This window comes from Dromaius novaehollandiae, chromosome 12, assembly GCF_036370855.1.
Source record: "Dromaius novaehollandiae isolate bDroNov1 chromosome 12, bDroNov1.hap1, whole genome shotgun sequence".
Classification (NCBI taxonomy): domain Eukaryota; kingdom Metazoa; phylum Chordata; class Aves; order Casuariiformes; family Dromaiidae; genus Dromaius; species Dromaius novaehollandiae.
This window is the reverse complement of record NC_088109.1, coordinates 6,109,311-6,123,085: the sequence shown is the minus strand read 5'-3', so window position 1 is coordinate 6,123,085 and position 13,775 is coordinate 6,109,311. Positions and strand designations below refer to the sequence as shown.

The 13,775-nt window shown below is 36.6% G+C and overlaps 1 protein-coding gene across 14 annotated transcripts in view; it reads right to left on the bottom strand.

The window, feature by feature from the left end:
• Nucleotides 1-13,775, bottom strand: part of ATP2B2 (ATPase plasma membrane Ca2+ transporting 2) — a 304,347-nt gene that overhangs the window by 91,820 nt on the left and 198,752 nt on the right. For 8 of the 14 annotated variants that reach the window (XM_064518822.1, XM_064518813.1, XM_064518812.1 and 5 more), the window contains 5 exons: nt 12,291-12,548; nt 11,390-11,515; nt 4,101-4,226; nt 2,174-2,206; nt 538-633 (listed from right to left, as the gene is read on the bottom strand). In XM_064518822.1, the coding sequence (XP_064374892.1) occupies nt 538-633; nt 2,174-2,206; nt 4,101-4,226; nt 11,390-11,515; nt 12,291-12,548 (639 nt within the window). The remainder of the gene's footprint in view (nt 1-537; nt 634-2,173; nt 2,207-4,100; nt 4,227-11,389; nt 11,516-12,290; nt 12,549-13,775) is intronic. The other 6 variants (XM_064518823.1, XM_064518820.1, XM_064518825.1 and 3 more) reach the window with 4 other exon arrangements.

The window sequence follows — 13,775 nt, the reverse complement described above, 5'->3', positions numbered from 1 at the left end:
AAGTGCTCAGAGTAGCAAAAGTTATTCCTAAAGCATTTCAGGGTGAAATCGAGGCAGATTCCTGACCCCAGCACTATTTCTCTAAAGTACATGAAGACTTTATGAATACTTATGAGAGTGCCATGTCAGAAGAAAAGAAGATATAATCCTTTTATTATAGTGCTCTTCAAATCTATGCTGATGAACAAGTAAAGAAGTGTTTTACACTGAAACTTTATGTAAAGGCAACTCGGAAGTTTTGAAACCAGTCTTACTTACTTAACTGTTCCTTTTAACTGTAATTTTTACTAACAGCAAATAGATCATACTTCCTACTTGTTCCTCTCCCAGGCTTAACTCCCTGTCAATAAAGTAAATAAGTCGCAGCATCTTTGTGGCATCTCTTATAAGCTACTGTACAGTTTATGGAACGGGAGCGCTCAGAGGGGTAAACACATGCACATACATCATCTGTGCAGTTCGTAAGAGGAAGAAGGAATCTTACACAGTCAGGAGAGAAATCCATCAAATAAAACAAGCTACGTGTTCTTGACGTACCATTGACTAAGCTGGCATTTGCATTATCAGTGGCATTTGCACCTGCTGCACCATCTGTAGCTGAAGGAGGGTGGGAGGAGGGATGGGAAGAATCTACTGAGTAATAATGGATAAAAAAACAATAAATAATAATAATAAAAACAACAACAAATTCACATGACAAAAACAAAAACATTTATGGAATACTATGGCTTTGTTTTCTCCAAAATAGATTTGTTTTAAATTAATCAACATAACTTTCAGAAACAAAATGTCATTACAAGGTGTTACAAAGCAAGGCAAGAACTCATACATGGAATAAAAATAAATCAATAAATAAATAAACATGAAAGACATTTAACAAAGTTAACAGAGTTGGTGAGAATTGACTGTACACAGCACTATGTACATTCCTTTGCTCCTTCATGCTGATTTTATTTGCTTTAATTAAAAGAGTTACACAAATATTAAAATGGCTGAAATTTACCTTGAGTAAATGCATTTATGGAGTGTGTCAGTAATTTTAAAATATGCAGCATACAAATTGGTATATGTAACGTTACATATTTCATATTTTATGTAATGTTGCATATTACCATTTATTATTGCCGACACACCTCAGTCTAAAATGGGCTCAGTATTTGTCCTGCAATAGCCTAATATGCGCATTGATTTAAATGGAAACATTAAATTCTTCAGTCTCATATGTTGAAATTTGAAAAAATAGAAAAAACAGAATCTTGGCAAATTTAGTCTTGTGGAGAAAAATTAGTTATATTAAGTCCGAATTAGAGACCTTGTGCAATTGCCTATATTTTGTGATACAATGAAGAAATAACAGAAAATATAATTCTTTTTGTTTTCAGCAGTTATCCCTGTATTAAAGAAATTGGTCGAGCAAATATTTCTTCCCTGATGGGAAGATGGAAAACTCTCAAAGGTATTTTATTGTTTTAATTTGGTTATTTTTTTGCTACAGTACAGAAAATTAATCTCAACAAATAATAGATAAAATGAGTTTTGCCCTGTTTCTGTTGATTGTTCACTGCAGTGCACAGAAGTCCGATAACGAAGTCTGTACGAGACTCATGAACGTCCTTGCTACTTGACCCATAGACTGTTTCACACTGTACTGGTTTGTTATTCAAGCAAAAGGGTTATGTTTTATTTACAAATGGTAAATTGGGAGAAGAAAATAAACAACATATGAAATTTAAAAATGCACCTTGTATAAGGGCATTCATGAAAATTTCAATTGCAAATTTGATTACTGCAATCGTAATAACTTATGCTGCTGTAGTTACTCACGCTTATTTTCATTCCAGTTGGATACCCATACTAACCAGCACAGCATGAACTGCTAATAGCAAACAGCACATTTCAATATTTAATAGAGTGTAATTTACTTCTGGAGAATAACTGAGCATTCAAGCTTAACATTTGGATTTGCAACACCAATAATGCGTAAACACTTAAATGTTTGCCAAGAACAAACATGCAAGTGTCTTCAATCCTGTCAATTTGAAATTATTCTTTAATTTAACTGCGCTAATTCAAAGACAATTATATTAATCATTAGTTCAACCCTGATTGGCACCACAGCTTGCTAGCGAAATGCCTTAGCCTTCCGTGTGATCTGCCAGAATTCTTACTCTACCTGGAAGCTGATGTCCATCCTCCTGTTCCATACCTGTATGATGATTTTTACAAAATGTTAATGAATAATAAAGGCATACACCCAAAAAGACTGAAACACAAACATTTATGTTTGGTAGGACTTCAGAGAATTGCAGGTTTCTATAGGAGAGTACATTATATGAGTGCGGGCCACAGTCCGCACGCAGCTCTGCCCGGGCACTCTTCTGCGCTAGCACGAGGCAGCTAGAAACACTAGAAAATTTTAAGGAATTTGCTCGGTGTTGTAGCTGTATCCAATTAGATTTAGCGTCTGCTATACAAAATTCTTACACGCCTTTAAAAAGATGCCCATCTCTGGCTATTAATTTGTCAATATAGTGCACTCCATTACCCTGCCACCTCAGCTTTGTTTTTCCCTGCCTTTCAAGGCTATCCACGAGGAAGCACGAGAGAATCACCAGTGTCCTGAGCAGCACAAAATACAGAGAAGGGCAAGCCAGTAAGTGCAGGGCCTTATGGCAGAGAACTGTTACTTGCAAGCAGATACCAAAGTTTCTACTTCCCACCTACAATATTCTTACACAGTGCCAAGACAGATACTACCAGCTCTCGAGAGGGACAGTGCAGTAGTCTGACTTTCAGTGACAGCAAGATCAGACTCTAAGACATTGTTCAAACTAGTCTGACAGGGAAGATGTTTTACCTTGGGAAGTCTCAGTCTTTCTCCCTTTAATGCTCCTAGACCTTATCATGCCTAGCAGGTATTGTACATTTCTGCGTGGAAATGAAATGGTAAACATTCCGTAAAATCATTCATCACGGAAACAGGGATTTTTCTCATAGAAACATGCAGTCAAGTGCAACCACTTAAACTTTCATGCCCATTAGGTTTGTTCTGATAAACAGCTAAGGGGCATACGTTAATCAATGGAAATTTTAGGTCATGAAAACCTTCTGAATCCGGCCTTCCCATCTGCAACTTCAAATAAAAAGACTGCAAAAGACAAATAAATGGAATCATACTATCTGATAGATATTAAAGTGTTCAGTAAAGCTATACCTTCTCTTTTTATTACTAGCAAAAGCCATTAAAAAGAGTGGGAATGTCTAAAAAACTACGTTAATTTGCCCTTAAATATGACTGAAAGATAAACAGTCTTGGAACAAACTTTCTTATTGAGATGAAAAATTTTGAAAGTAGACTTGAACAAATTACAAAAAGACCGTGTGAACAAAAACTAGGAAGGACACACATGAAATCACATTTCTACTTAGTGTGCAACCCATACATTAGCAATTGCTGACAACGTCACTCTATAATAAGGTGAAAGTCTAGAGAGACTTCTTGATTTCATTAACTGATACTTGATATCAAACTTAAAGAATCTGTTACCATTTCTTGCTACTCACTTTCTTCTCTTTTACTAGGCTTAGTCTGACCTCTCCACCTGAAGAAATTAAAATGCCTTTACATATATTGTGTTCTTATAAAGTTAGTCACTGACATTAAATGACTTAGTTTAAAAAAAAAAAAAAAGAATCTTATCATCAATTTATTTTTGAAGTTTAAAGAAAGATGTTATTTCCATGGCTGAGTTTCAGGAAAAAAAATTTACATGGATGTAAATGCACAAGAGCAAAACTTTAGCAAATTTCAGGTGAGTATGGCTTTACGCAAAAGACATGGCAATAGGAGTATATCGATGTATTCCCTTGCATTTGGTTAGGTAGCGAGAGTCTGCAACTTCACACTGGAAAAACTTCTTGTTATCCAATGTATATTATTGGTTAACAGATTTTGCTTTTCCTCGTGTGACATGTAATGAGAAAATGTATACAAAAAAGTGTTTTTAGAATCGTATTTACTTGCAAAGAATTGGGAGAGCTTTGGCTATACCAAGCCCAAGAGCTTGCTTGGGAGCATCCGTATGTGCTGTGAAATTTACCTTTCTTATCTTTCTTCTCTTCTTCTTCTCCTCCAGCACCTAACAGAGTAAAGATGATGCCTGTCTGGGAATTCACACCCACAGCAGTTACCAGCATTCGTCCAGAGCCTTCCATGACGTGAGTACCTGAAAATATGCAATATAAGTTACATACATTTTGCCAATAAATTAAAAAACATAACCATTAAGACTTAAAATAAAGCTAGGAGGGATTTGTTACATAGTAAAAAATAATCAAATGAGAATGGACATTTGATTCCAAATCCTGGGATCTGGAACAAAACATTAACAGAACATCAGCCACACACAACCACATCTCCTTTTAAAAAGAAACGTTGCCACTAACTTAAAATTTGTGTAATTCTGAAAGCTAATGAATTTAGCTTCATACAACTAATTCCTGTAACTTGGAAAACATCTTTAGGAGTTCTGCAAACATTTCTCTTCTGTGAATCTATTCAAGATTATACTGACTATATAAGAAATACTGTTACATAAACAAAGTTAAAACATATGGGCAATTTCATCTTTCTCAGTTACGGTTGATTCACAGGCATAGAAAAGATATATTTGTGAAGACAATTTCACATCTTCAAATTTGAAAATTCAGTACTGAGAAAGATCTTCAAGGGGATGTTTAATTAAAACATGAGTTTCTCAAAAAAACAAGAAAAATTTGGCATACACTTGAAAAACAATTCAGTATGTACAAAGATTTCTATTGCTCTAAAACAAATCAAAATGCATAGTAAGGTTTTCTGAAAAGGATCATCTGATTACCTACGTGTTTATATCATTATATTAACTAAATGAATTCCTTTTGGTAAGAGCTTCATGTTTTATTTTGTAGAAATTACTTATTTGCAGCTTTATTCTTAGACATTTGCTTCACTTAGAAAACTGAAACTGAAAGATTAAATTATGCAGGCCTATCATGGAAATGAGTGTTTCCAATTTTTTCTTTCCTTTTTTAAAGAAATTGCACACTATATATTGGGGGAACGACCTCTCTCTGAAATCCATAATATAATCCAGTTTCTAATACACATATGAATTCGAGAGATTTGGCAGTTATACTAATTGCTTACAGGAAAAAAAAAAAGCTAGAAATACTACTTTTGGCACATTTTAATCTATTTCACTGATAAATAAGAATAAAACTTACATGTAGTGATGAATCATTGAACCCTGAACACACTTTGGAAATTTAACCAAACGTTACGGGCAGCTAAAATCACAGCCTCTTGGAAACTGCTTGCTCGTGGGAACACAACGAAACCAGACCTTCCTAGACACTGTCCCAGGTATTCTGTTTTCCATTTGGAAAAGTTTTATAACGGAGTCAACACAACCATAACGGTGTCGACACAATTGTGCACTGGGTATTTCTAGAAAGCTTCGAAATGGAAGAACCACCTACTGCTTTAACAGGTATTCAAACCGAGTTACTGCAAGCAAATGTTACAAAACAGCAAATATGCCAAGGATAACAGCGAAATGAGACTATTTTGTCATTTCGTATCATGATAAAGTTTTAACCTAAAAATGTCATTCCTGAAGTAATATTTAAAATGTTTGAAGAGTGGCATCCTGAGTATTTAGTGAATATTGACAGCTATCCGGCAGGCCGCTCATGTGACAAGATTATGTTCTTATGAAGTAATTGAAAAGTAATATGTCATGACCAGAAGCTACTGATGGATAAACCCATTTATTGAAATTGTCTTTTTATTTTATCCTGGAGTGGCAGGAAATTCATCATACGCTTATTTAGTTAATCCAAGCCATTGGAAAAAAAAAAAAAGAAAAAAGAAAAAAGAAAAAGAACAAGAACAAGGAAGGAAACAAACACTTCTCAACATAAAGTTAGTATCAAACTATGACTGAAAGGAATTGGAAGTTTACTGGTTCTGGATTTTTTTTAAATACTCTTTCCAGTGCTTGGAGAAGAAACCAGTTTGGAAGCTATGGAAATAGACTGTAACATAGAAACTGTAAGTCTTGAGAAAAAAAGAGTTGGTGTAAATGTATTGATATCGCCAAGTTAATTCTGGCTGAATGCATGGTCAAGTAGACCTGCTCCAGAAGTATTTTTATTTATTTATTTATGTATTTTATCCTAGATGCTATTTTTTTAAACAAATTATATTTTAGAACCAATTATACATTACCACAGACTTGCAGCTGGGAATATTATTAATTTCTAATGGCAAATCTTATTTGGCTTTCAGATCTACTGAACCTGAATAGCCACGGAAAGAGTCCTTCTTCCTCATTCTTTTTAAAAACATTTTACTGGATTGAGCCTCATGTATAAATATTTGTGTTATTTCAAAAGCTGAAAAAGTGAAAGACACAGGAACATGTTGCTATAAAGACAGATAAATATGCATCCCTGCAACCCATTTTTTAAAAACCTTTCAACCCCTTTTCTTGTTGCTGCTCATCTGTTTGCTGTCCTCACGCCGACTAAGCAATGCAACTATTTATAATCAAAATCTCTTTTTCTAAATAATCAAAATCTCTCATGTTCTTAAAAGGAAAACAGAAACACAGCACAGAGAGAACATCTGTCAACCCTTAGCCTAATTTGAGCGCATAAATATCTCCTCATAACACTACGAAACTTTCAGCAGAAATAAGCCAAACAGAGACAAAAATGCAGTAATGGACAGACATGGTTTCAAAAGGACTTTCTCAGGGCACTGAGGATTGCTGAAGAATTCTCGAGCACCTCCAACAAACCAAAGAACTGAACCTCCTTCCTCCTAACTGTGGCAATTCCATCATTTATAGCAGTATAAGTAATATATACTAGCTTGAATAAAGAAACGGGCTCTATGACTTTGACCAGCTATCATTATATAAATGGAATTACGGAATGAATGCATGTTTTTCACTTAACCAGTACACTAAACATGTATTTCACGTTCATGTGGAACAACTCATGTCCATGTGGAACAACTGACTTCTTTCCCTCTCAAAACTAATTTTTCAATGCAAGTAGAATATATTTTTTCACATGCTGAGTATTTAATTTGAAGTTGATAAGTACTGAAAATTCCAAGATACATAATGAAGGAGCCTAGTTCGGTAAGAAAAGAGATAAATGGATTAGAAAGACACGGAAACTATGCAGCACGCACGTTTTCAGCATAAAAATGTAACTGAACATGACACTGCTCAGAAATCCCAAAATCTAATAACAGTACTTGCCAAACAGATTGGAAATAGGGCTGAATAAAAGAAAGGAGTAAGCCAGGACGCCAGTTTGGGGGTTTGGCCCTGTTTTGTTACTTCCACCAAACTAGTGGTGAGCAAAAACTCCCTGTCTGCAGGTCTAAGCAACTATTTCAATCACTGCAATTTTTAAGAGGTAACTGAAGTTACTATAAAGTGAAATAATCATCAGAATATCCTCTACAAGCACAAAAGTTTTCCAGCAAAAATTATCTAATTTCAGCATATCCAAAATAATTTGAAACACTGATAGTTGGTTGTGCTGTTGTGAGAATTTCTGCTTTGCAAGACGACCCGCTTTGAATGTTTACTGGCAAGGAAGGAACGGAGCGCGAATCTCAGCTATTCTTCTCCAGGCAATAACTGACCTGATTCCTTAATCAAGCTCCTTTTTTATTCCCAAAACCTAACAAAGCACTGTGACCAACAGATTTATTTTATTTATTTGTTCTTGAATGAAATGATTTTTCCTTGTTTCACATCCTTGCTGCGCATTGATTAAAAAAAAAAGCATTTATAAAAGTTAAATTAGGATGAAGTAATGTTCTGTCAGTCTCGATTCCATGAGAACTATCTTAGGCAAGTTACTCTATGCAACTCTTTCATATTGTAATCAAGTTTATCTAAACTCCCGGCAAAAAAGTTTTAAACAATAAGTCTGGTAAGATTTTATTTTAATGATAGCTGTTTTACCTTTACAGTATGTGGCACCCCAAAGGACTTCTCTGTGTCTAATCCTGTGGCCAGCCTCATGTTCGAAACTTCTATATTTAGAAATCACGGATTTGTCTGAACTTTTAACTACATGAAACTTAAAGGGCATATCAGCTTCAGCAAAGAGCACTGAGTAGCAACCAGGCTGGTTAGCCCAAGCTGTCTTCGGCTGGTGGCTGACACACACCCATGCTCTTTGCAAGGAAATTCGACATCCCCACAGTATTGCTCAAGCTGATGCCTTTGGATACAGTGGTTTATGATACACCGTGCAAGAAATTCTCTGTTAACAGCCTAAAAGAGAGCAAATGCTCTACACAGGAGTGGGGTGGAAGTATGGAAGAAAGGCTGCTTATTTTGGTTTCAGGTAGATCAGAGTTTATATTTCCATTTTCGCCTTCCTAGGTGGTACCAAATGTGCTACATACAGATGGAAATGAACCATCTGTTTCAGTCAGCACTTGCACTTTTAGAATTGCTTCTCAAGTATCGTAAATGACTGTCTTGATGATTAAACAGGACATTAAGCACTGAAACTCATTTAGTTTAATTATGTCATTGAAACTGACTGAATATTAAAAATGCTGTTTCAGGTGCCAACAATGTAAATAATACTTCCTGATTCAGGGTGCTTAGCTTTCGCCAAATTTAGACTCACAAAAATGACAAACTGCAACCGCAATGCAACTGTTGCATTTTTTCAGCTATTCCTCCAGCAAACCAGCAGAAGCGTTTCCATTTCCCGCAGGTGGTTAAGGGAAGTACTACAGTGCTATTCAACTTTTTTCATTTTTGGACTCGTGGCAGTTTCCAGTGGGCACATCAATTCCCACACCCCTGAGACCAAACCGCACCTCTAGAAGAAAGAAATTTTTTGCATGCTACAATCTCAAATCATCACATCTCCCGATGAGCAAACAGAGTTCAGAGATCTTCTAAGACAGCTAAATTAACACTCTAAATTAGTAAAGAACAGAACAATTACAAAGGTGTGTGCAGCACCTGTTAAAATGTCACATGAATTCTCTTCCCTTTTTTGTAATTAAAATGGAGATTACACAATAGTAGGGAAACATAAAGAGTTTAAACTTGATTTAACAGTGTAATAAAACCATAAAGACAAACTTCTCTCTATTGCAGGTATTTGAGTTTTGCACAGCAGGAGGAAAAACATCTTTTCTCCTAACCTAACTATTTTCCTTCTCTCTTCCCACCGTGCTTTTCAGGGCAATACCTTTTTGTTTTCATACAGTCACCACAGAATCTACAGGTATCCAAAAAGATCTAATTCATTTTAGGTATATGTGAGAGTATATGAACCAGTGAAAACTTCATAATCAGACAACCTTGAGAATTCAATGACAAGAGATATTTTAATTGATAAAGCTCGATGGTATTGCATGATAGAAGCTTCTGTAATAAAATATAATTAAAACTATTACATTAATATTGACAATTTTATGTCACTTGATAAAGTTACATTTACAAAACAGTACAATCATTAACCAAGAGAAAAGAAATGGAAAAGCACACACACAAAACACAGCAAATAAAGGATAACAAAGAATTAAACCTCTTGTTAGGAATAGCAGAAATCAGCTACACTTCCTCAAAATACCACTGCAGGCCTTCCCGTCCACACACTGGAAAGCAGCTCCGAGAAAATTCTTTAACCCTCATCAAAATTAGTTACCTGCACTTCTGCGATAGATCAAGTTATTATAAATCTAGCAGAAATAATAGTGGTTTTATAGACTACTCAGGTAAGTCAGCACACTTTCCTAAACCTAAATTATCTTAGAATATATCGGGGAGCCAGAGGAACACAAAGAACTAGAGAGCAGCACTCTCCCAGCTGCTCACAGTTCCTGCATCTTTGCTGCCTGCAAATGCGTAGCCCCAAACTGCATGCTCTGAGCCCAGGTGCAGCCGGCAGACTTTGTAGCTATCTCAGCTAATCTTTATTAGCCTCTACTGAACATGTGCAAATGAATTTTCCAGGGACTTATAACTTGGCACAACTTGGGCTTTTAAAACACAAACAGCAAAAGGCATGCACCTGACAGAGACTTTACAGCCAAAGCATTTAACAAATCAAATATTATGAAAGCAGAAGGACTTTTTTTTTTCCAAAAAGGAAAAATCACAGAAGTTGCGGTCATTTTTTGTGTCACGTGAAAAAAATTCTTTTAATATACATGGTTGCAAGCAGAAACTTGCTTAAAGCTTGGTAAAGTTAAAATCAATTAACATGGTCTTTTGTAATATTTAGTCTGAAGCAATGACAATTCTATAAAATACTATTAGCAATTTCTTCATCTTAAGTTAATGCAGCCACCTCTTGACTGAAACACAATTTTTTTTTCCAGACGACAATTCACAGAACATGCACCACCTCGTAGTCAATGAACCTATGATCTGATTTTGAATCTGGACAGCAGTGGCGCTGTTGATTTAATAAATCTTTTCACAAATCCTTATCAATCACCACCTACCTGTTCTGAACGAAAGCACCTCCCGACAGTTGTTGCTTGGGATAGATAAAACACTGTGTGTACGGGGAGGTGGGGAGTGAAGGACTTCTGAGGCAGTGAGTACCTATTTGCTGCTTTGCAACATAAATATCCTAGTTAGGGTGACTCGTGGCTGGCTGTAGAAGCGGACAGGAAAAGAACCCCTTCCACAAATAAAAAGTTCAATTTATTTTTTTAAAACAACTGTTTTAGGATATATGACGTTATGAGATCAGCAGCCTGTCATTTTGAGATCACATCTCAGATGAAATCTATTGACAGTTGACCTATCTAGAAACTGCATTTTTAGAACTTAAAAAAATCACATTCTTCTTAACTGATTTACTGTGTAGAATATTACAAAATGCAAATATTACAAATAATTTATTTTGATGATTATTGACCATAAGTCAAATCCACAATATTTTAGTATATCCATTTTCTTCTAGCACATTTACTGTTTCTTTTTCTACTGTTTCTAGTAAATGCAGAAAAAAGTGTTTAAGGGTGCTTTAAAAGGCATTAAAATTTAATGGTTAAATTAAACCTTGTATGTAATGAATTAAAATAATTACTTCCTAGAATGATACTTTTCCTCTAAAAACGTTTCATTATTTTTCCACTTTATAAAATAAATGTTATGATCAGAAATAATTGCACAAAATCAAAAACAAAAGCATGTCAAGCGTATGAAAAACGTACAAGGCCAGTGTTCAAAAGATCAGGTGTATCCAGATCACCAAAACTTGATGATGTGGTGAGAAAACGGCATGAGCAAAGCAGCGCGTAAGACGAGCCCAGCAAGAATCCGGGCAGCTTTACCTGACAGCAGCATTGGGTCTTTGTCAACCGACTTGCGGACTTGGTCTGACTCTCCAGTTAAAGAGCTTTCATCAATTTTAAGATCATTTCCTTGAATAAATATCCCATCGGCAGGTAGGAGATCACCTTTCAATAAGAACATGGTAATGGTAATAGTGGCTTAGTAAGACTGCTTTTGGAATTACATAATGATTTTTATTGTAAAACCACAATTAACACCATTTACATTAAAATGTAAAATGAAAGCACAGGTGAAATAACGGCTACCATATTAGGCCATACTAGCCAATACTATCCACGTTAGTCCCCTAGTACCACGATTTTTCTCACAAACCTGTAAGGGCAGGGCCTGGGTATTGCAAATATTTTTTGCCTCCTGCTATGCCAGGACCAGAGCGCCCCGCAGCCCACGCGTGACGAACCTGACCCTACAGCATCCCCCCACCAGAAATGCCCCGTCTGGGGGGAGCTTGCAGGACTCACAGGGCCGGAGCAGCCCCCAAGCCGAGCGAGCGTGGGGGCACCCTTCCCTTCGCAGAGCATTTAAAACCAATTCCTTTGATTCCTAACTGGAAAGAAACCAAGAATGCCAAATACTTAGATCCTCCACGAAAGAGGATTACAGTTCTTGTCAGTGAAAGGTAGCGAAGATTACAAAAATAAAGTTACCAAAATGCCATTTTATAGCAAGTATCTTAGACCAAGCTTTTCTTTTGCCCTAACAGCAAAACGTAGGAATTACGCTACCACGGACAATAACAACAGCACGTAATTCGATGTCTTTTGAGTCATGTACCGAGGAGTGAGTCCCAAATATACTTTATCCCGTTAAACAGGGGAATGGGGCAGAAGAGAAGTAAAAGAAGTTCGAAAAAGCAGATGCCCACTTGACACAACTTACCATATTTCACCTGCGCGATGTCACCCACCACTATCTCCGCCACCGGGATCTGGATAACCTGTCCGCCTCGCACGACGGTGAACTTCTGCTCCTGCTCGATACGGCTTTGAAGCCCACGAAACTGCTTCTCCTTGCTCCAGTCATTAAAGGCAGTGACGAGTACGACACAAATAACGGAGAGCAGGATGGCAGCACCTTCGATCCAGCCAGCTTCAGCCTCACCTTCATCCTCAGCTCCTCCTGTGGCAGTACCGCACCCTGCAAAAACAGCACGCGGAGTCGCTCAGGCAGGGACGCGCCAGCCCTGCCGCGCGAGGGGACGAAAGCTGGCTGGGGAAGGACGAGGGCGAGGAACGGCACTGCTCGTCAGAGCACCGCTGCTACACGAAACAGGACAGAACGGAAGATAAGGTCGAAATAAAGATGCCTGAGGAAAAGAATAAGAAAAAAAAATTCAATAGGAAGCTTAGGTCTTCCATTTTTTCTGCTGAACGAGTTGTCCTGGGCAGACCCCAGCTAAGCAAACAGGAAAAGGCAGCAGCGACTCTCTTATCTACTAGAAGGCTCGAGAGCTTCACCTGAGCATCAAACGTTTCAGAAACTACAAAAGACTTGCTAGGGAGCGGCAACAAGGACTAAAACAACGAGTAACAGAATGCAATTGCAGGCAACAGGATTAAATTAAGTTTAGGATTATTTGGGTGGAAGATTAGGAAAACAACAAAATACATGATATATGCAACTATTCAAATAGAATGTATATGTTCATGACTTAATTGATTAGCAAGTTTCCACTTTGGAAATACAAGAAACACTGGTGATAATTAACACTGAAATATTTAAATTTCTGAGGATTGCTTAATATGAACTAATCAGCAACCTAATAACTAACTAATAATGAATATATTGCAATCAGTAACTTCCTCACAAAGAAATACAGATATTGATGCATGCTTATATAACAATAAGTACATTATTTTTATCACGACTACAATAGTATTAAAAAATTTATTCTAAATCTTACTTATCTAGATATCGAAGATCTAAATTTTTATTTTTTCATGAAAAAATAAGCTATGTAGGCACCTGACATCAGCTCCCCGTCTTACCCAGGTATTAGGGCATTTAGCAACTTAGCGACTGCGTTGCTTCCGTTTATGACTAAAGTTTAATTTTGGTATATTCATCACCTGTCACATAATAGAGGCAATTAACCAGCAATTTGATTTCTACTTTTAAACCACAAAGATTTCCTTGTAACATAACCATCCTAATTCATTAACCAGCCAAGTAACTGCTCTTGCAGAGAAACAGCAACAAAATTACCAAAAGTCCAAAAAAGAAAGACGTATTAAAGACTGAGCCTCCACTAAGTGAACAGAAGGGAAATTTAAAAAAACAGTGTTTTTACCAATTTCCTCTGCAGTTTAAACTGGGCCGTATCCTACCTGAATGGCAGAGCACCTTCCCAAGCGAAAGGGCTTT